Consider the following 22,898-nt stretch of genomic DNA (forward strand, 5'->3'; position numbering starts at 1 on the left):
TGTAGGGGCACTGCTCTTCTGGGCACATGGATGTCCAGTATGTGCTTCTCCCCTTTGCAAAGGGAAAGARGAGAACCTTGTCTTTGGTGTCAGCTGTCCTGCTCCTGTCTCTGTTGTGCTGTTAATAGAGACACTTGTATGTTTTTAACACTTTGAAAGACTCATGTCTTCTTTCTCATCCAAAACAGAACATCGAAGCCGAGGGGATAACAGAGAGCCCAAAGTCCAAGGCCCCATTGCTGTGGTGGCTCCCCCCTTTCCTCCCTTCCCTGCAATCTGCAGCCAAAAGAGGCAAGCGATAAAGGACCGGCACTTGCTACCAGTAAGTCTTTCACTACAGCTACCACACACAAACACATTATCAGCATGGTGGGACCTAAAGTGACAGTGCTTCACAAGAGCCCCTCCCCAAGCTAGTGCAGGTATGACAGAGCTGACCTTAAAGACTGYCAGCAGCATAATGCAGGGCACAGCTTCCAGCAGCCAGCCCCAGGATGGATGTTTTCAATCAGAAACCTCTTATTTTTCACCCGTGTGAGCACACGTGCTCTCTTTCACGCTCTCCTCCACAGTSCTTCACATTCGCCACTCAGGCTGTCGAGGTAGCACTTTGAGGACCCTCCTGTAATTTCAGAAAGTGCTGTAATTTCAGCCCTGGCATTAGTATTGCCAGGAGCCAAGAGCTCAAGGGCTTTGAGTGCTGTCTTGAGGCTTCTGTGTGTGCAGATAGGTTCAGGAGCACATTTCCATCTACAGGGAGCTACGCTTTCCATAGTCCTGTTCTGCGCTGTTCACCTCCATGCAGTTTTTTTTGGATGTTTCATGTCTCACACATGTCCTTGCAACCAGCCAAGCAGGAACTCCAGCTGATGATCTGGTCCTGTATGTCTGTGCTGATTTGCCATTGCTGSATTAATTTGAAATCAAATCAGTGTTGACAACATGGTATTTATCATTGTTAAAGGAAATGTGCTAGATTGATAACTTTAACTCTGATTAGGTCTGTAATTCCCAGCRGCTTCAGCTGGACTTTGGTATTTCTGTGGCTCTGGGTGTTTTACTCACAGAAGTGTCACAGTAGCTACATTTTGCCCTGTGCTAAGAGCCCTTGCATYATTTAAAAGCTGTAGGTCAGACCTGGACTTGACTTTGAAATGAGGCATTTGTCTAATGCCAGCCCTCAGTGGGGTGGGGATGGGGACAGATCTGTTCTGCCGCTGCCAGGACAGGGACATTGGCATCTCCAGAGATGCCACACCTGTGAGTAAATTGTGAGCTCCGTGATTATTCAGTAACTACACTGAATCATCACTTACTTAGCTTAAAAACTCAAGTGCATTCATCCTAATCCATTGTATTAACCATATTTAAATACTATAATGCTAAWGCACTCACAGTGTAGAAGACTCAATGTAAACGAGTCACACCCGCCCAGACACCAAAACATGAGCTAAACAGTCCATAGGAAAAGTTTTGTTTCTCATTTAAAAAACAAGAAATACATTAAAAGGTTGGGATTACTTTGACTGTTTTGGCTGCTTTTTTTTTAGTTTTGGCTGCTTMTCTGGCTAATTTTGAGGACAGCATCACCATCCCTGCAGGGCTCTGAACACATTAAATTTCCAGTTCAACTTAAAGACTATATCCTCATGTTAAAAGACAGCATAGAAAAGAATTTGAAGATAGAAAGAAGAAACAGGATTACCTGTTTCTTCTTTTTAAATCATCACCAAAGCTAGTGCTGTTGTAGGGTCATTGAAAGGTAAAGGGAAGGTGATGCCATGTTCAGGATCAGAACTAGTTACAGATGATAGTTTGGAGAGACCAGTGAAAATAAAGCTCTCTTAGTATCAGATGGGGAACAAGACATCTGTTTTGAAATTGCATACACAGTACTTAAAGGCCTCTTTGCTGTGTTTGGAAAACAACCAGTGCATTTTAGACATTACTTCCATCTGTGGAACACAAAATAATAACAGAGAGCAACCCTCAGAGTCCTGTATTAGCTGACAAAAATAAGTCATGATGAATGCAGATGTCTTGGCTATGTCTCAAAGTCCACCTTTATCTTTTCAAGGATGAAAATATTAAGCTTTATGCCCACCCATATCAGACCTCCTTTGGGAAGCTGATCAGGYTCAGTGTTCCCCTAAGGAGAAGCAAACAAGAGCTGCTTGGAGGGCTGTCATTCTATTGATTTCAAGGCATCTGGCAATGCTCTGCTCTGAAAATTGTAAATACGCCAAGGCCAGAGTACTTCAAAGTGCTGTGACCCATTTCTAAGAAAACCCCTTGCTAATCGGGCAACTTAAAAATTACAGAGAATAAGGCAAGATGAAGATGCACATCAGTGTTCTGTGTCTGGCAGGATGTTAATCAGAGATTTTTACAAGACACTGCAACAGTGAATAGTTAATGGATACTGTGCCAGCCTTCATGATTTAATGATACCATTACAAGAGAAAGTTGAGAATGCTGTTATTGGCTAGCTTGCTCTTTTTGGTATAAGCTTTTTGACATCTGCAAAAGTTTATCTGCTTCAGGGACTGTCAGTAATTTTTGATATSTGATTCCAGCTCATGGTATCATCTAGTCATCAATTAACTAAAGATGCTAAATCCACAAGAATTTTTATTTATGGCATAACAGTATGTTGGGTATTCCACTCTKCTGATGCATTGGGAAGGTGCTGAAGGGAGCAATACTAAACAACAAAAGAAGTCCCTTTCTATGTTTCTTTGAAATTAGAAAATGGATCAGCAAGAAGCTGGGAAATTTTTGAAAGTTATAGGATCTGACTTTTCCAAACTGACTATCWAAGTTAAATGCACATATTAAGATACTCAAATAAGAAACTTCATTTTGAAGAATGTTCGGGTTACCACTGTGAGACCTGTGGGAACTGCCACTACTGAAAGTTACTGAGAAAACAGGTCACCTCTATCAAAGACTAGTCTCCCACATGTGTACCTTTTGGGGTTTTGCTGTTTTTATTGCTACCAATTAGGTAGCTATGAGCTCTTCCAAAGATCTTGCATATTGTATAGTAAAACTAGAAAAAATCAATCACAAGTGAAGATTCACTTTTAAACAATACTATGTTCACAGGAGAAAKATGCCAAAGTCCCACAAATCCCAAGAAAGCACAAATGAGTTCAAGTTGAAAGCAAGTAATGCCAGTGTAAATCGTGTGGAAGGACATTTTGGACTGTTCCATCACAAGATCATTTTGTTGCAGAGAAAGAGTAGAAAACTAGAAATGGCATAGGCTCTTTCATGTCTGCTCTTGTTACAGGAAATTCCCTGATTTGCCTGATGAAAGGTCCACTTAGCCCAAAAGCCAGAAAGAGGATCCTTCAGGAAAGAGTATAAGAACAGGGCATRTTTTAAGCTGTTCATTGTCCCATGATTTATCCTTCCAGTTTCATACAGAAACTGGTTACAAAGTTCCTGAACAAGAGATCAAACACAAAAAAATAGCAACCAAAGAACCTCTCTGTGCTGACTGTGAGATTTCTTTAATCTAGTTTTTTTAGCAAATATACACCTTCAGCCTCAACAGCATCCTGTGACAATGACTTTAAAAATCTGTATGAAAATGTTTTGTTTCAAACCCAATACCTCATAATTTCWTCATATCCCTTCTGGTTCTCAAACTATGAGAAACAGTAAGAGTTGCTTTCTCATTCCCTTTCTCCACACTCTTCATGGTTTTGCAGACACTTAAAGGCTTCACTTAATTTTCCTATCCATTCATTCATTTCCTATCCAGTCATTCATTTCTAAAGCTAAAAAACTGGCATAATTAGTCTCTCTCTCCATTAAAGAAATACCCAACAAACATATTTAAAAGTATCATTCATTCAGGCATTTTTGCCAATTAAGAAAAAGAAAAACCTAAATCAAACCAAAAATCATGTGAGGAGASTATGAGAAAGTTATGGACTTCCTAAAATGAGGGAAATATTTCTTACACAYGTTCCCATGACAACCCTGCCTGTAGCACTGCTGAGGCCAGTCACTGAGTGTGAATATGCTGTGTCATTCCAACTGCATTTCAGACTTCTCTTTATTTTTTTTCACCTTTTTTTTTTCTTGGGTTTCCCCAAGTCCAACAAGCAAGGCTCTGGAATTTCAGTATTTCAGTTCAGAATGTTATGGGGCCACACTTTCTCAATCCTCACGTGGCCCAGCTATTATTAAAAAAAACAAGAAGATGGAGCAAGGAACCCAATATTTGGAAATATACACTCAAAATTGCATAAATTTCAGCATTAGTTTATTCAAAATTATAATCTGAGCAGTAATCTGAGGGACAAGAAGCAGGAGGTTTTTTTTCCAGATGGGGCTTTTCTCTCCCTGAGGCCTCAGCTAGAGAAAATGTGAAGGGAAAATAATGTATTGRGTAATTTTATTCCATTTCCTTGCCATTTCCAAAATACTCTCCATGGTCTGCTTTAGGATGCTTTGTACAGCAAAGGTTAGGAGGTACAACTGAATGTACTAACCTTTACACAATTTTGTGCTGAAGCCAGATGAAGCTTCAGTAAGAAACAACTGAATTAAAGGACAGGCATWTGTTGGGCTCTGCACTTTCTGTGTGCAAATCCTGCCTGAAGCTGTTGGAAATAAAACCTGACATTATTCATCAGACTGAACTTGTATAGCACTATTTGTGCAWTGAGCCTAATACCTACCACCCTGTATTGTGGGATGTTTATTTTGTACTTTTGTCTGCTGAAATGCCATGTGTGGTATGACTTCTGTCACAAAACATGTCTTAGTTTCATCTTTACCTTGTCAAAACACCGGAGCAGTACAGTAATCGTTAAAGGATTGTCAGTACTTTAACTGATCGCATTTGTGATGCTCCAAAAGAAAAGAAAACACCCACAAGCAGAAAAAATAAAACCTTGAGGAGAAGGAAACATACAGAAATATAAATACTGGRAGCAGGCAGGTGAGCAGGGTTGTGATTTGCAACAGAAATAGCACAGTCAGAAATATTCCCAATATTTTCTCTTCAGCATCAGTTCACTGTGTAAGAAAGCTGCTGTATAGTTATGAATTTCTAATTAAGTAGTCAATTGCACTCTGAAAACACTGGGAAGMTGCTAGCCTTTTATTAGGTCTATTTCTTTAGACATTCAGTTTTTCTAACATGTAAATAAATATAATTTTCCTTAACCCTGTTGAGTTAAGGAAGCAGCAGGCTCTCMATTTCACAGGCAGAGAGAGTGGAGACAGAGAGGTTTCAACCAGAGCCCCAGGAGTCAGCACTGTKTGTGAATGTGGGATTGAACACTAACTCACAGTTATTCCACATGTGGCCTGTTCAGTGCATGAATGACTGTTCTCAAATGAGACATCAGAATGTACTGTACATCTTATTTCTGTGCTCCCATAGGGTGAAAGCAAACTGTATGTACATTCTGTTCGCTGGAGGCAACAGAATCTATAAAGCTGGCAGAAGCTGAAGCTACATGACGATGTTCTGCTTGGCTGAGTATCACCCACTTTATTCATAAAGTTATCCTGGGAGGGAAATTTCCCCCACCTACTGCAAYAGAAGCCCGAAGTCAGAAATAATATTGATCCCTTGTGCTTTTGTTAGCTGCAGCTTTTAGGCAGCAGGAGTCAGAAATAATCTTCAGAGAATAGCGCTGTGCAGCAGCCGCCTCCTGCCCTCACCAAGGCTGTGCCAGCCCTGGGGGCTGTGACATTGCCACCCAAATCTCCTGTGAGCTTACACCTTGCCTGCCTGATCAAACAGCTGAGGGAGWAGGAATCAACTCAGCCTTGTCTAAATTCAACAAACATGTTGGAGATAAATGCTCTCAATGAGGCTTTAGCACTCTCAATCTTTAATTAACTGAGAAAATTTAGTTCTTTGGTTTTGGGTTTATGTTTTTCCCATCACCATTGCACTGTGTCACATAGGCCCTGTGCACTAATTTYGAAATCCAAGAAACTTCTGTAAGGCAATCACCATAGGAAAGGCAGGCTAGGTACATKATTTAATACAAATTATGCTTCTTGAACCACTCTTTCCTATGTGTTGAAGATTCTCAACAACAGTCACATCTTAGAGCTTTGGGGGTGGAAAAGAGGAGCAGAAGTTGCATTTTTGTCCTATTATTGACCCATTCATTTCCTTCACCAGCTCCCAGCTCTGGGACAATAAATGGGGCAGACYCATAAATTGCCAGGCTGGCAAGTTTGTCAACTGCTGATTCGCTTCTTTGTCACTGTCCTGATATTTTAAAATTTTAATTCATTAAAGCTGTTCATCGTGAGATCTGATATGTACAAGTAACGCTCCTCCTAAAATCARGGGGAGAGTGTTCAGGGGTGCTTCATCTCATCCCAAGTTACGTGCTGAAGGAAATTGCTCCTCAGCAGAGCCACTGTCTCTTTCTCTACAGGGAAAGCTTTGTTGACTTGCTCAGCTTGGACTATTTTGTTGTAGTGCACAGAAGCCAAAGACTTTCACATTGAAGTGATGCAGAGCCCTGGGAAATCAGATCATGTGCATATGCAACAAGATTTTTACTGCAAGGCAGTTTCACAAGCACAATGGCACCACTGCAAGTGAGGTTGATGGGATCGCTCAGGAAATAAAAATTCTCACATATGTCAGTGACAAATCCCTATTCAAGCAATTATGCCCCAGTTTAGTTTCAAAGCAATCTTAGCCCATTAAAGAAAATGCACATTTAAAGTATTCTGGTTTTGTATTTAACAGAATGATTATCACTCTTTCTGTTTGCCAAGCACACCCACACAAAATAAATTCACTTTTAAATCTGCCTAACTTCAGATTTGCCCWTCAGACCAGAACAGACTTGGGTTTATAATAATAATTTCTTGCTTAATTACGTGTTTACTCAGGACATTCAGAGGTATTTTGGTTTTCTGAGTGAATGGGAACTTTTGAAAGGCAGCAGCTCACTCCATCCCCCAGCATGGAGGTGTTGAATGCTGAGGCTGCTGCTCTGCCCCAGCGCCAGGCACCAGGTGGGAACAGGCACCAGGTGGGAACAGGCACTGGGTGACCTCAGGAGCCCTTGGCAAGGCAGTGCTAGCACCAGCTCTCTCAGGAGCACAACTGTGACAACAGAAAAGGAAATTTTGCCCATCACCTTCATTCTTGTCCTATCCCTAATGACAGGAATATACCAAGGAAGTTTGTCCTGCTGTGCTTAAGCGGGACCTGAGTCTTTGGTACATCAAAGGATGGCTGTAGGTGCATGGAACCACATGGGTGTTTTCTCAGAGGCACCTGGCAGGGGGCCCAGGGGTGAGGGAGAGCAGTGCTGCACTGACAGGACAGGCAGATGGGCAACTGGATCTTGCTTGTCTCGACTGTAGCCAACACCAGTATCTCTGAGACCAAAGCTCAGATCCTGCTGGTTCTCTCCTGGACAGGTTTGCCCTCAAATGGCTTGTGTGTGTGTGTGTGTGTAGCTGTGCTCGCAGCTCAGGGCAGGAGGTCCCTCCTGTCCTCTTCTCCCTGTGCACTGGCAATCACAGGCCATGGGATATTGCAAAGGTTTTCATATCCTCAACTCTTGCCACCTCAGCAGCATCTCAACCTCCCCAGAGATCCTCTGGCACCTGCCATGAGGAAGTTGAATTTCAAGTGTCCTGGTAACTGCAGTCAGTCTGCTTACAGCAGGTGATTGGAAGCTTGGTCAGAGGACCAAGTGTGAAATCATCCTGAGGTACCTGAGGAGTAAGYAGACTGAAATGATTGATGTATTCAGTATCTCCACAGCCTTTGCTGCATGAACAGAGGTGTTGCTCATGAGTTAAGGACTTCTCCCACCTTAGGAGAACTGTTTTTCCATTGGCCTGGGCAAAAACTAAAGCTGCTGGGAATCTTCACCGGGAACAGCTCTCTTTTGATTTCCCCTGCTCTGCTCCCCTGGAAGGCTTATGGACAACTCATCTGGAGGCTTCCTGTAGGCATATGGGAACCAGGAAAAAGCAAGAAATGTTGTATATCTAGGAAGAGAGTAGGTTGAGATGGAGGATTAGGCCTTTTGAGACTCTCACTACAATTTGTTGGGGTTTTTTTTGAGAGGTGACCAAAGTCTTTCAAACTGAGGTTTGTTAATCTGTCACAGCAGTGTCGATAATGATTCATGATGATTGGGAGGAAAAACATTCACAGAATTATTTGGCTTTAATAGTCTGCTAACTAATAAAGGGAGAGATAATAACCCCTACCAAGAAACACATGCTGGAGATTTCCWGGGTGGTCAACAGACCTGTTTTCTTTATCTTTTTTTGTTTGATTTCCTATTTCAAAAGAAATCAGTTGTTCTTCACCCCTTGGTTTTGAAAACCAGATGTCGGAATGAGCAAACCAGAGTTTCTGGAAGAAAGGGATTTTGGAGGTGTAGGGATTCAGCAAGACCCAGGGCATTGTGGCTATCGCTGTTTGTCCTTTCACGTGTTATAAAAAGTGACAAAAAGCCAATTGGTCATTGTCACCCTGCCTCAATGATTGCAATCTAAGAGAAGCAACAATATCATCAGAAATGCATAGTAATCAATGTATTTGATAAATCACCATCAGCATMATTATTTATACCCATTTCCTTAAAACTGAAAAATAATATTGAAAAATAATTTGCATTGATAATGTAGTTGCATATGTACCTTGCACTGCTTCAGCTCCAGGCAGAACAGAGTTTGAGTTACCAAATTGATACAAGGCATTCTTGGGACAATTTAAACATGTCTGTACAAGGCTGAACGAATTTCGCTGCAGTTTTGTCTAATMCAAGTAAGCAAAATCAGCACAGATTTCACAGGGGTCCAAACCAATCTGTTGTGGGGAATAAACCCATCAGTAGGAAACRGGGTGAAAAGCTCTGCTCATTTTGGCTCTGTTGCTAATTTATCCAGACAAAAATTGTGTGCTTTTACCAGAATCGTTTTGTGTATGTTTTTAATTTTAATTTTAATTTTTTTTTTCCCACATTTCACATTTATAGTTTAACAGCACCCGTTCGCCCTCCCCAATTGAGTGTTGCCACATGACCCCCTGGAGTAGAAAGGTACTGGAAAAACAAGCAATCCTCAATTAACAGCCCTGTCTCACTCTTCTCCCTTCCAGATCCTAATCCTTCCTCTTGCTTGCTTTTCACTTGTTAACTTCACTAAAAGAAGCCATTTCTGTTTTTCTCATCTCAGTAAGACACAATAATAACTTTTTCCCCCTTTTTTCATTCTTTGCTTTGGATGGGTTWTAGGAGCTCAAGGCCACAAAGCTGCCTCCCCCTACCACCTCCTTTAAAAGGCCTGAACTGRTACAGACTCAATAGCACTAGCAATTGCATTTAATTCTCTTGCAATGTTTTGCAATTGCCCCTTCTTTTTTCCCTAAGCGGTAAGAAATGGTTCGGACAATGCCACACCGACAGCAGGTATTTATATATCTCTGGCCATTTGGTGATGCCACAGTTTGGAGAGGAGGAGCTCTGGCAGCCAGGGTCACTTTGCCCACTTTGTCCAGCACTTCATTGTCATCCAGGGAAGGATGGATTCGGCACCAAATGCAGCCTCTGTGTGTGTGTGTGTGTGTGTGTGTGTGTGTGCCCACGTGCCTGTGCGTGTGTGCAAGGGTGGGTTTTTTTGCATGCATGCATCAAACTTAGGGCGGGGGGGGGGAGTTACCTAGGAAACAAAGTCTTTTGTGCTTGAAGTTTATATGAGCTATTCACGTCTGCCGGGAATCGGCACAAAAGCTGCAGGCAGAAAGGAGGCTGCAATGTTAGACTGAAATCCTACGTGGGAAAAGGGGGTTTTCTGCGGGCGGGAGAAGAGGAAACGCGCGTTGTCTTGGGTCTGGGGGTGCTGCAGGAGGTGACGCTGCCAAGGTAAGTAAGTGCCCTCCAACAGTTTAAATAGTGGCTGCCGAGTTAAKATCTTTAATGCTCTTGGGGCCAGGACATAAATGCTGTTTGGCAAGCCTGAGATGGTTAATTCCCCCMGGATTTGTGAGGAGTCTGGGCGGGGGAATGGCAGAAGTACAATGGCAGACAGGGCATGATCCTGYGGTGTTCAGCACCCGCCTGCTCAGTGCTCTGCCATGGCAATGTAGAGCAACATTTTATTTTTGCCCTGTTTGCTACCGAAACTAAAACTGGCCAATAAAGTGTAAACAGCWGGCATGAAGGAGAGAAGGCTGGTAGTTAAGCAGCTGGGAATTCAAGACTGAAGAGAAAGCCGGTCTGAAAGGGATTGCACTTCATTTTTAAAAAAATGAGAGGTAGACAGATGTCCTGAGCTGCCCGGACAGTTGTCACAGCTTACAGAAGAATGCGTTAATGGAAGAAGGGAGGGAAATTAGGCAGAAAAAGGTGAAGGTAAGTGTTTTTCCCCTTTGTCCCTTCCTAACAGAACAGAAACTTTTTTTTTTTGCAAACAAAGAGACCCCCAAACCCAAGTTGGCAGCCAGCACCACATGAAAATGCACTTGCTTTGCAAGACAGGGTATTGGGGGATTTGTTGTTTCTTCCAAAAGAAAACCAACCATCTGTCTTTCTTCCATGCTGTCTAGTTTTCTCTCTGTTTCTTCAGCATCTAGTACTTCTTGTCATATGCTGTAAAAATATGCATGGTTTCTAAGCAATCTTTTGAATTTCTTCTGGTGGTGGCTACTCTTTCCTGTGGTTGTTATCCCCCTRTCTCAGCACTGTCAATACCTGCCACTTCCCACCACACAACTGTTGGGTGGCTGTACCGTGGTCTGCTCTCGGTCTGCGTTTKTACAAATGAAATGCAAATGGTTTTTCTGAAGTGTGGAGGGGTCTTCTTTAACACTTTGGACCTTCTGATGCTTGAATGAATGCTTGTATAAGGCTGGTTGCAGTTGCAAATGAGAGTTCGTATGTCAAATGGTTGTGGTTACTGAGGACACGCTTGCCAGGCTATGCACAAATTGAGGATGTGCCCCTTCTGACAGAGGAGATGGCCTGTAAATGTCACTGTAAATGTGCTGAGTTCCAGTATGTTGAGGTGTTTTTCTTCCATTAGCAGGATGTTAAGTTTCCATTGGAGAATGGCTGGTGCTGTGTGAYTTAGCTAGAACAATTCCTTGCTGCATCCCTGTAACTGATTTCTGATTTGTGTGTCTGCTTTGTTTCAAACTTAGCTTTGTGTGCTTGAGTGGGAGACACTGATTTTGAATGTATTCATTTGCAGTCCCATCCACCAGAGGACGAAGATACAGATGTCATGTTAGGGCAGAGGCCGAAAAATCCAATACATAATATCCCTTCTACACTGGATAAACAAACCAATTGGAGTAAAGCACTACCTCTCCCAACTCCAGAGGAGAAAATGAAACAAGATGCCCAAGTGATTTCTTCTTGCATTATCCCCATCAATGTCACTGGTACAAATCTCTTCTATTTCTTTTTGTATTTATTGCATGGTTCAAGGGAGGTCAAGTACTTATTTTGTTTAATTTGTTTGAAGTCACGGGATTGTGCAGTCTGGGGGCAAAGACCCTAGCTTGAGGATTTAGTTTCTGAAAGACAGTGGGCTAAATTCATCCCTTATGCGTGACTGCTGGAGTCACCAAAGCCGCATCTAGGATTAATTTGGCCCATATTTTCAGAGTCATGTTATATGGTGTAAAATAACCCAAGTTCCCTGTATATACAATGTACTTTTGTTGTGTATATAACCTACRATCTGTATTTACAAAGACCTCAAATAACTTTTTGAATATAGCTGACTGAAATAATGCAGAAAGCCACCGAAATTAATCATATGATTATCATGTGTAGCAGGAGAAGAGAAACTAGAGAATGTAGGCTACTATTTGCAGTGCTTTAAACATGCAAGGCATGMCTGTGTAGCTTGCAAACCATCGCTCTGAGATCTCTTTACATGCAGCTATGCTGAAGGTATAGTAATGGCATTTTCTCTTATTTCTGTAACATTTGGATATATTTGACTAGATTTATTTGAAGGAGAATCTGTTTATAGAAGCAGAAGATATATCATTCATTAAATGTGACAGATGACTTATTTCCAGAATCAAAAATCAGGCTGTTTTTCTCTTTCTCTTTTTCTCTTTCTTTCCTTCCAGAGGGCTATGGTAAATATAAAGTTGATCTGAGTTTTCCTCAATAATTTTTACAAGTACCAAGTTTTGATTAACGTAAGAGCATAAAGTGGGCTGACTTCCACAGTTACCGACTTCAGTGTAAACAATCAGGGAAAAAAGCAGGGGGCTTTAAGTTAACCCTCATTCTCCAGWGAAAATATTTGTATTTAATTCTATTTTCCCAGTAACTGGGGGGTTGAGGTAAGGTCACAGCCCCTCACTTCCCGTTGTTCTTCTCCATGTCCATCCGTGGTGCACACACCTTCCTGCAAGACAGGCTGGAGGATTCTCCACCGTGCTGGAGAGGGCTGCATGCCCACAGCCTCTTCAGCTCACAGCCAAGGCCTTGGGGCYTGCAGCACGTCTGTCTTACAGCACCACGGTGACAAGTCCCCATCTGCTCCACTGTCAGCTGCATGAATCCTCCCAGTGACAGCAACACAGTCCCACTTCCCCTCCATCCTGGCAGAGGAGGTGACACCACACAGCGCCACCAGCTCTGCCCACATGTGGAGGTGGCAGCCAGGAGTGGGTGTCCCTTTGCCTGGGACAGTGCTCTGGCCACAGAAGGACAAGCAGCTGGCTGGCAGCACTGCCTGCATACACCTGCTGGGCTGGAGGTTGGGAGCCAGCTATGTCAAGGTCGTAGGTTGGGCACTGCCACTGGAAATCCCCATGGAATGTTATAGATAATGTGGCATTTTCCACRAGGTAAAGCTGGTGGTAAAATGATGCTCCTGCTATATTCAATATAAGACCATAATCAGTGCAGGCTTTCTGACAGGGCTCATGTCACCCAATGCAGCCAGAGGACAGTTAGGTCTGGGACCAATGTTAACTTTACCAGTAATAGCCATTTTTGCCTAGACTCCAYCTGCCATACATTGGAACCAAATTTCCACTGATCAGTTTTACAGATCAAGAATGGTATGTAATCTTCTGGATGTTTATGTGTATCATTCTCATTAGCACTAATGGGAATAATTTGTATGCGTCACGGGGAAGAAATACCCTTTTCCACTTTCCTCTCAGAGATGACCCCCGTGCATCTAGCACAGAGCATGTTCAGCTAACTCACAGTTGCTGGAAAACCAGCAATGATGCTGATTGATTTTTCGTTTCAAAAAGTTTGCTTTTAGTTCTCTGTTTTTTTGTTTTTTAAGCTTCTCCCAACCCTGAGAAATGTTCACTTTTTTGAAAATGATTGTTGTTGGAGTTTACGGCACTTTTGTTTCATATTAAAGAAAGTTCTTCCTCTGCTTATTCCAGGGGCATTGGTGGTTACAGGACATCTGTCTGAAGCCTCTATTTCACTGTAGTAGATTTCAAGAAGAACTTTTACAAGAAAGTTACTTTTTAATGTTTTACATTGTTATGTAATGTAATATGTATGTGTATGTCTGTGTATAATTATGTTTTCTATAATTATACGCTATTAAAATAGAGCTTCTTATCAGGATTTTATTTTTCCTTATGTTTGGTTTAGTTTGTTTGTTTTTCTTAAGATTACAAACCACTGTACCAGCAATCCTTATGTTAGTGTTTTTATGGACCTGGCACATTTTTTCCAATGTGTCCCATGTCAACTTTAGAGAGCGTGAGTGTAGAGCTGTGCAAAGAGCCAGCACAGATAGGCACTGGTCTTCTGGTTGGCCTCCTTTTAACTCTATTTTAACTACACAGTGTAAAATCAAACTGAAACACACCTCCCTGTGCTAATGCCACGGAAACATAAAGAAAACAAGGAATTCTCACCTCTACTGTATGAAGGTGGCCATAAACAAAAGTACTCAAGAACTTGTGCTCCTAAATCTTAACTGAGGGCCTTGATTGCACCTGAGCAGACCCCCACCATGTGCTGTGAACATGGGAAGATCAGGCCACTTCATAATGTACACAAATAAATAGCAGCTCCCTATTGGTGTCACTCGTAGCCACATGTCATTGTCACAGAGAATGCTCTCTAAACTTGCATGGTGACTTGGCCCCATTTTAGCTGTCTCCTTCCTTTATGAAATGTTAGCTCCCTTGGCATATTGGTCTCCTAAGAAGCACCCAACTACTGCAATATGGCATTATAACCTTAAAATGTTTTCTTACGCTTAGTTGTTTAAAATAAGTCAGGCTACAGCTGAACAGATAATGCTTTGCAGACAAGTTACYGTCACTGTCCCTATGACAGATGGATAAATAGCTATAAGAAAGATGCCCTGCTACCAAGCGCTCTCAACTCTATTTGCCTTCCTGATTTTCTTTCTTTTTTCTGTTCTTTTTCTTTTCATGCCTTCTGTTATTTTTGGCAGACCAGGCTGCTGAGGGGGAGCTGGAATTAGATGTAAAACTGTGATATACTGTGATATAATTTACATAAGAGCTACATAAGGGCTCCCTTATGTTTATTCACAGGCTTAATCCAAGCTCACATACCTCCACTGTGTTCCAGCCATGAAAATTTGTTTACTATTTCTAAAGGCTAATGAGACCTATTTATGGGTTGCAGGAGTTGGTTTTGACAGAGAGGCTAGTATACGCTGCTCTCTTGTTCATTCACAATCTGTACTACAGCGGAGACGAAAGTTGAGGAGGAGGAAAACCATCTCTGGCATCCCCAGAAGAGTGCAACAAGAAATAGGTGTAGTATAAATACAAATCTTCCGTAGATAGCTTTCTAACCAACTTAAATTGCAGGGATATGAGCTGGTAGCTAGTCATTCAAAGAAACGAAACCTTGAAAGTGTAAATGCTTGTGGAGTTTAGGAATGACATGTTTTGTTCTTTTGATTTATTACAGTAAGCAAAGCTATATTACTCCATAYGGCCTTGAAGGACCGGGGGCCTTACTGAGTAATATAGATGTACGTGTTCAGCTCTTATTGTGTAAATGTTAATCAGTTCTTTTTTTCTTTTTCATTTTATTTCTGTTATGAACCCATAGTTATGTGCATAAAAAGTAACTAGATTGAGTGAAAGTTTTTTCTTGCATCAGGGGAGTTTAAGGTAAAGAACTGACAGATGTTACTCAGCAAAGTGATGAAGAGTTGCCACAATAGCTGGATTATTTAGAYGAGTGGTGGAATATCCACCATAGATACCGCTGCTGGTACCTTATGGGAGCTTTGCTAAACCCTCCTTTATTTATCMCACTCCTCAGTTCCTTCCTATTATTCTTTATCATCAAGAATATTTGCCTTAAACCTACCAAATTACGTCACTTTTTGTCAAGGTAAATTAGGAGCAACTCTGTTGGGGGCAAATTCAGTGTGAAATTCTTACTAACCCAAAACAAAACTAACAGAATTATTATTTCTAAATGTTCATTGCACATGAAGATGGCTCTGGTTTCTTGGTCTGTTGCCATGAAACTTGACTGGAAGCAGAAAGAATGCGTTTATCATAGCAAATAAGCAATCAGAGAACCTACGAAGAAAGATTATTTTGCCTTGCAAATATTCTTGATAGTAAAGAAGCAGATAATGGTAATTCCGAACAGACAGGTAGGCAAGAGTTATTTTTAGAAGCTTATGGAGTGTTTTGTCCAGCAGCGACTCCTGAAAAAMGTACTCTTTAAGGAGCTGAAATAGAGGGATAAAAACGGAAAGCTTAGTATTTGTCTTAATATTTACCACAGGAAGCTCAGCTCCACATTGAGAATGCATTGCAGAAGTCATGTTGCAGGACTAGGAGAATTTCCCTACCTCACCGGCAGGAGGTCTGCCTTATAAATTCTTTAKAGCAAACTTAAATTTGGCTCAATGCTCAGCAAGATTAAAAAAAGAAAGAATACAGCAGATAATGCTTCTTGGGTTGCTCTGCGGGTTGTCTCGTGCCAGGCAAGGTGGGCTCTCCCCCACTCACCCAGTTTTCCGTGTGTCCTAGATTCAGACGAGTCGCCAGTGGCGAGAGAGCGCAATGTGATTGTGCACACAAACCCGGAATTCTCTGGCTCCAGCAACAGGAGGTTGGGAACCCGGGACTCGGAGTGCCAGACAGAAGAAATCCTGATAGCTGCTCCCTCCCGGCGACGGATCCGTGCCCAGCGGGGGCAGAGCGTGGTGGCCTCCCTCTCCCACTCTGCTGGCAACATCCTGGTGCTGGCGGATAATGGGGACGCGGTCTTTGCTGCTGCTGTGAGCAACCGCATCCGCTCGCGGAGCCTTCCTCGCGAGGGTGCCAGGGCCAGCGAGGGCCATCAGGATGCAACCACCAAGAGCACAGGGTACGAAGCGGAGCACTTCTTAGCTGGTCAGGAGAGAATCCCGAAAAAGGGGAAGGAGAGCAAGCAGGGTTCACAGGAGTGCCAGCCCATTGGTTTAACTTGTCCTCAGCACCTGCACAGCCCCGAACACAGCATCGGCGACAGGGGGAGATCGCAGCTGTCACGGATGGTCGATTCAGGCAGCTGTGAAATTTCATCCAACTCAGACACCTTCGGGAGCCCAATTCACTCCATCTCCACAGCAGGAGTTCTGCTCAGCAGCCACATGGATCAGAAAGATGACCATCAGTCCTCCAGTGGCAACTGGAGCGGGAGCAGCTCCACGTGTCCCTCCCAGACATCTGAAACCATTCCTCCTGCTGCCTCTCCTCCGCTGACAGGCTCTTCACACTGTGACTCCGAGCTGTCGCTCAATACTGCTCCCAATGCCAATGAGGACTCCAGTGTCTTCATCACAGAGCAGTTTGGTGACCACGCAGACAAAGTCAGGGGCCACAGGGCGAGCTCCTTCACATCCACTGTGGCTGATTTACTGGATGACCCCAACAACAGCAACACAAGCGACAGTGAGTGGAACTACCTGCACCATCACCATGACGCCTCCTGTCGCCAGGATTTCAGCCCCGAGCGCCCAAAGGCAGACAGTCTGGGATGCCCCAGCTTCACCAGCATGGCCACCTATGACAGCTTCCTTGAAAAGACCCCCTCTGACAAGGCAGACACTAGCTCACACTTTTCTGTGGATACTGAAGGATACTATACGTCCATGCACTTTGACTGTGGTCTGAAGGGTAGTAAAAGCTATATTTGCAACTATGCAGCGCCAGGTTCTGAGAGTGGCCAGACTGGGAGCATGACTTCCAGTCTGGCTGACTGTGCCTGGCAGGAATGCATGAGCCACAGGAGGCARGGACCGCAGAGCATCTCCCTGAAGAAACCAAAGGCAAAGCCAGCCCCACCAAAACGCAGCTCATCTTTGAGGAAATCAGAGGGCAGCACTGACCTTCCTGATAAGAAAGAACCAAAGATCAGTGGCGGGCAGCACGTCTCTCACACTACCAGGGAGATGAAGCTGGCCCTTGAGTTTTCAAACACACCTTCCCGAGCAGAAGGCCCCAACCTGCCAGCCAAGCAGGAGCTTCCCTGGACAAACCAGGGTGATGGCGGGTTAAAGGATGCTCCATTTGAYACCGCCGATATCCCCTCCTTTAAAGATGAAGGTGCTGAACAACCTCACTATGCAGACCTCTGGCTTCTGAATGACTTGAAATCCAGCGATCCTTACAGGTCCTTGTCCAACTCAAGCACTGCTACGGGTACTACAGTCATAGAGTGCATCAAGTCACCAGAGAGCTCCGAATCCCAGACGTCTCAGTCTGGGTCACGAGCTACAACCCCATCCCTCCCCTCTGTTGACAACGAGTTTAAACTGGCTTCCCCGGAGAAGTTGGCGGGSTTAGCCTCACCCTCCAGTGGGTACTCCAGCCAGTCAGAGACGCCCACCTCTTCTTTCCCAACAGCTTTCTTTTCGGGGCCTCTGTCTCCAGGGGGGAGCAAGAGGAAGCCAAAAGTACCAGAGAGGAAGTCATCACTGCAGCAGCCACTCTCAAAAGATGGCACYGCCTCAGTGAGCAAAGACCTTGAACTTCCGATTATACCTCCTACTCACCTCGACCTAAGTGCTCTTCACAACGTCTTGAGCAAGCCCTTGGCTCACAGGCACCAGCTGCACACCTTCAGCCACAGCAAGCAGAGCGCAGTCGGGGAAGCCCTGCAGCCCAGCCCTCCCTCCGCCCTTGCCATCACACCCTCTGTCCTCAAGTCTGTCCACCTCCGGGCAGTCAACAAGCCTGAAGGAGTGAAACATAAAGGCAGTACCCCAGACCTGCTCTGCATACAGGAGACAGCCTTGATGACAACTGATGTCTCTCCAGGCAAAATGAGGCCGCTCTTAGCTAAGAAACCAGTATCACGCCAGTACTCTACAGATGAGGCCGTAATGCTGTACATTGACACGTCCCCAGCAGAAGCAGGCCCTGGAAAGCCACCTTTAGAGAAAAGCTCCTCTTTCAGTGGGCAGAATAGCTGTGAGCAAGAAGCTGTAACTTCAGCAAGCGTGGGTCTGSTTGAAGTCAAACCTGAGAAGGACCAAACACACCTGGCCACTGAACACTTAGCAGAAAGCCCTCTGAATCAGACATGCACTGTCCCCATGGATGGCTTTCAGAAGGGCTCAGCTGTCCCCACAGGTGATGATGAAACAAAGAAACCTGTCCAKGGAGCAGAAACAGAGCATGATTTTCAGCAAGTGCAGGCTCAGCAAGAGCTCTCCACAGGCAGCGAGGGGAAGGTGGAAGCTGGGCCTGCGGGTGAAAGCCCAACTCAGGCTGAGGTACCAACCATCACCTATCAGTTAAAGCACCAACCCGATGTAAGCCACCATGTGCCTGGGAATATCAACTACGAAGCAGAGATAGCAGCAGTGGATTCACTCAGTGAAGAGGGTTGCAAGCAGGAAAATGATATCACATCAGGTATCCCAACCAAAAGTGCCTCTGATGACAGCAGGGCAGACGAGACGGTGGGCGGCACAGATGAGCCTTCGCTGAAAGGTCAGTTGGGAACTCTTTCTATGTCATAGCCAGTCAGAGAGCTTTAGACAGGATGGTAGTGGAGTCACAAAGCAGGATGGAGTGGCCCATCAACTTCCCACTGTGGATTTAGGAGCGCCCATGTCTGTTAGCTGGCCAGCCAGCCCAAAGCTATTTACACTTTTTCAAAGTATTCACACYGTATTTCTGATATTTATTTCCTCCCTTATGCTGCATTTCAGCTGAAAAGATAAAAGGGAGGAGTGTTGGTCCTGGGTATAGAAGAGTCTTCTTATCACAGCTATGCTGTAAATGGGAGATCTGTGTTCAGTGCCCCTTTTATGGGCTCCARCATGAACAGACACAACTTTTAGATTAGAGGGTAAAGGCTGAATGGTGACACTGGCCGCTTGATTGTGAGCAGAGCTGGTGCTTCCAACTGATGGTGCTGTTGCAAAGCACAGTGAAGTCTGACTCATAACATGTCTTCTTTCCTTGCTTAAGAGTCTTCTCCAAGCGATGAGTCCATTATGTCTCCGCTGAGTGAAGAGTCACAGGCTGACACAGAGGATGCCTTTGTGTCTCCAAACAAACCCCGCACTACKGAGGATCTGTTTGCAGTCATTCACAGGTGACCTACCACTGCAACAATGGGGAATGGTAACATGCACAGTTATCCACTAATGATAGCTGCAGGATGGTTACTCCATGGTGAAGTCTTGTCCTCAAACTATCTTCTTTAGTTAACTCAGTTTAGTTTTCTAAAAGGCAMCTTCTAAAACATGATTTATTATGGTTTGAAGCACAGTCTATGTATCTTTGTGGCATGTGTAGGACACTTTATAGATAAAAACATCAGACTATTCTCTCTAAAAAACATGTCTTGTCTTAAAAGAAAATATGTCTTGTCTTAAAAGAAAACTACCTGCAGTGGTTCCTGTCTTCTGCCTACCAGCTCTCTTCTGGTAAATAAGTTCTTGCAGCAAGAAGGATGAGAAGGCATTCCTTCAAATTTAGAGTGTTTGTAGTCAGCTGAAATTTGGGACCACAACTGAAATTAAAGTCTTGTAATATTGAGTAGGTTATACTGAGTATTATTATTATCTAAGATTCTTTACACATTGCTGTCTTTACGAAGAGCTGGTTGTGCATATATTGTTTTGGAAGAGCTAGGTAATGTTGAGAGGGACTCTGCAGCTCAGTGCCATGAGTCACTGACAGCCTCCAATATTTGACAGAGGACTTAAGAGAACTCTGGCTAATATGAAAGCAGCTGGAAAACTCCAGAACAGCACTAACCATTATACTACAAWAATAACATATGAAATAATTTTCCTTTGTGTTCTTACAGATCAAAAAGGAAAGTTCTTGGAAGAAAGGATTCTGGTGACCTTTCTGTCAGAAACAGATTGAGACCTTCATCTGGGACCAGCAGCCAGCCTCCCACCAGCAGCACACTGCCCACCAGCAACATGCCACCAGCCGGCAGCGTGGGCACTCCCATTAGCAGTCAGAGGTCCCCCGGGCTCATATACAGGAATGCCAAAAAGTCCAACACATCCAATGAAGAGTTTAAGCTACTGCTCCTTAAAAAGGGCAGCCGATCTGATTCCAGCTACAGGATGTCTGCCACAGAAATTCTGAAAAGTCCTATTCTGCCCAAGTCTCCTGGAGAGCTGACAGCGGATACCCTCCAAAGCATGGAAGAGTCTCCTCCCACGACTAGCCCCGATGCATTATCCCCGCTCTCCCCCTGCTCCCCCAGGGTCAACACAGAAGGATTCTCCTCCAAGAACTTCCCCATGTCRGCATCCTCGCGGGTGGGGCGGTCGCGGGCGCCGCCGGCAGCCAGCAGCAGCCGGTACAGCGTGCGCTGCAGGCTGTACAACACCCCCATGCAGGCCATCTCCGAGGGGGAGACCGAGAACTCTGATGGCAGCCCCCAYGATGATCGTTCTTCTCAGAGCTCTACATAGGCTGCGTGGCTGCCAGGGCCAGGCTGCCAAYACCACTCGAGCTCTGTAAGGATGTMMACGTAAGACGCCAATGCTGTAGCAATCAAAAAAAAAGAAAAGAAAGAAAAAAAGAAGAARAASAGAACAATCGCAGGGCAATACCGATGCTTAGATGTGTTTGCTTTTGTAAGACGCTGGGGAAACAAAAGGACTACAGCTGTAGCTATTTATTACATTTTCTAAAAGGATGAAGATATGCTATGTCTGTTCYGTTTTCTTTTGGCTTCATTTGGTTTATCCCACTCTCATTTCCATTGTCACTGTAGATTTCAAAGYTATACACTTTCCATAGAGTTAAAGGTGACTTTGGGTGGGCTTTTTTTCCCCCAGAAGCTGCCTATCTAAAAACAAATCCCTCACTGTAGTGCTTCCCTAGGGAGAAAAAAAAAAGCTCTTGAGAATTGGTATTTTTCTACACTAAAATGAGCTGAAACAAAATTTAGAAGAAATTAAAAAAAACATATGTAAATACCATATTTTTGATAAAAATTTGTAAATAATCAAAAAGTGGATGTGGCGAATGATTTACTGCATAACAACTTTGTTTATAGAAGACAAATGAATTCAATTGTAATATCTGTATTCTGTGAATACCATTTTCATATCAAACATAAAACATGGCCACCAATAACCACTTTCAGTGTGACAGGCCTGAAGGATGACATTGAGCAGCGGAAAGCAGGAGTTTTCCGCCTTAGTTGAGGAAATGGAAAGGCTGACTGTGAGGGGATTAAAGAAACCATTTGTCTTTCTAAGGCAGCTCCAAAGAAGCTAACTGGAAAGCACAGCTGGGAGGGTTACCGTGCGGATTGGTGGGGAAGATGAGTGTGTTTCTGACAGAACAGAACTTGGTCTGATGCAAAGCCCCAAAGGGTCCCATCCCACAGCCTCCCCTGGGCCTTTATTCTTGCAGGGATCGCTTCAGAGAGGATTAACAGATGCGAGAGAAAACAGTGTTTAACTTTCATATTCCTATTAGGCTATTGGGATACATAACACAGTCATAACCTGGTAACTATAATCTTTAAATACGGCTAGTTTCTGGTTCGTAAAGGAAACAAATAAATTATGAGCATGCAAGAAGCGCTTTCGATTTATCAGTAAATACCCGCAACAAGTTTTCAGTGAAGCTTTCTCTTTGTGCTGATGAGATTCATGCTACCTAAATATTTACAAAAATGACACTGTGAAAACGTAGCTGGGAAAATAGGTATGTGTATGCATTATTTATATTCATTGCTGAGCTGGGAAGGGGAAAGCTCCAGTTCATTGTGCCAGCCACGTACAGTAGGGATCTTGTCTGGGTTTCCCAGAAAGAACAGGGTGGGGGGCTGGGGTGGGGTGGGAAAGGCGACAAATCAAAGTAGCTGCTTTGATACAAATGAAGGCAGGGAGATAAAAGCTGAATTACTTGAAGTTACTTGAATCTTAAAACCGCAAGAACCCGTGAGTTGCTTTATACTTTTAATTTTTAAACAGAATAAAACCAACAGGCCTGWTTCTCCTTTGGGCCACCACAATTTCCACTTACGTAGCCCCATCTGTGCTACTTAGAGGACAAGGCCCTCTTTATCCAAAACTGATGCAGTTGGTGTTGTTTGCTGTAGGATATGGTTTGGAATGGAGGAAAGATTAGTGCAGAGAAAATAGTGAAGGAGAAGTGGGGTGTGCAGTAGGACAGRTAAAGTAGAATGGCAAAAAGAGCATTCTTTGGTATAAAGAAATCACCTAAAAGCTGGCTTTAAGAGTAAGTAAATGATTGGGAGGTGGGATGTGTGAATTCGGTTTTTACTGGGTTTTTTTCTTTTAACCATGCAACACATTAAGGCTGAGTTATTGAAGGAAGGAAGATCACATTTTAAAGAGGAAGGTTCTACCTAAAACTGTTAAAATTTTAAGGAATCAAAGCAAATCAGAACATTTTAACAAATCTGAAATGTTATTCC

The 22,898-nt window shown here is 43.7% G+C and overlaps 1 protein-coding gene across 1 annotated transcript in view; it reads left to right on the forward strand.

Moving 5' to 3' along the window:
- NHS (NHS actin remodeling regulator) overlaps positions 1–22,428 on the forward strand; it is a 245,270-nt gene extending 222,842 nt beyond the window's left edge. Inside the window, exons 3-9 of the mRNA XM_057375101.1 lie at positions 189–322; positions 9,006–9,068; positions 11,218–11,410; positions 14,631–14,762; positions 16,007–18,958; positions 19,442–19,568; positions 20,289–22,428. Coding sequence (XP_057231084.1) covers positions 189–322; positions 9,006–9,068; positions 11,218–11,410; positions 14,631–14,762; positions 16,007–18,958; positions 19,442–19,568; positions 20,289–20,913 — 4,226 coding nt within the window. The 3' untranslated portion in view covers positions 20,914–22,428. The remainder of the gene's footprint in view (positions 1–188; positions 323–9,005; positions 9,069–11,217; positions 11,411–14,630; positions 14,763–16,006; positions 18,959–19,441; positions 19,569–20,288) is intronic.
- Positions 22,429–22,898: the final 470 nt, after the last annotated feature.

This window comes from Malurus melanocephalus, unplaced genomic scaffold (genome assembly GCF_030028575.1).
Source record: "Malurus melanocephalus ecotype Western Australia unplaced genomic scaffold, MMel_1.1 scaffold_239, whole genome shotgun sequence".
NCBI lineage: Eukaryota > Metazoa > Chordata > Aves > Passeriformes > Maluridae > Malurus > Malurus melanocephalus.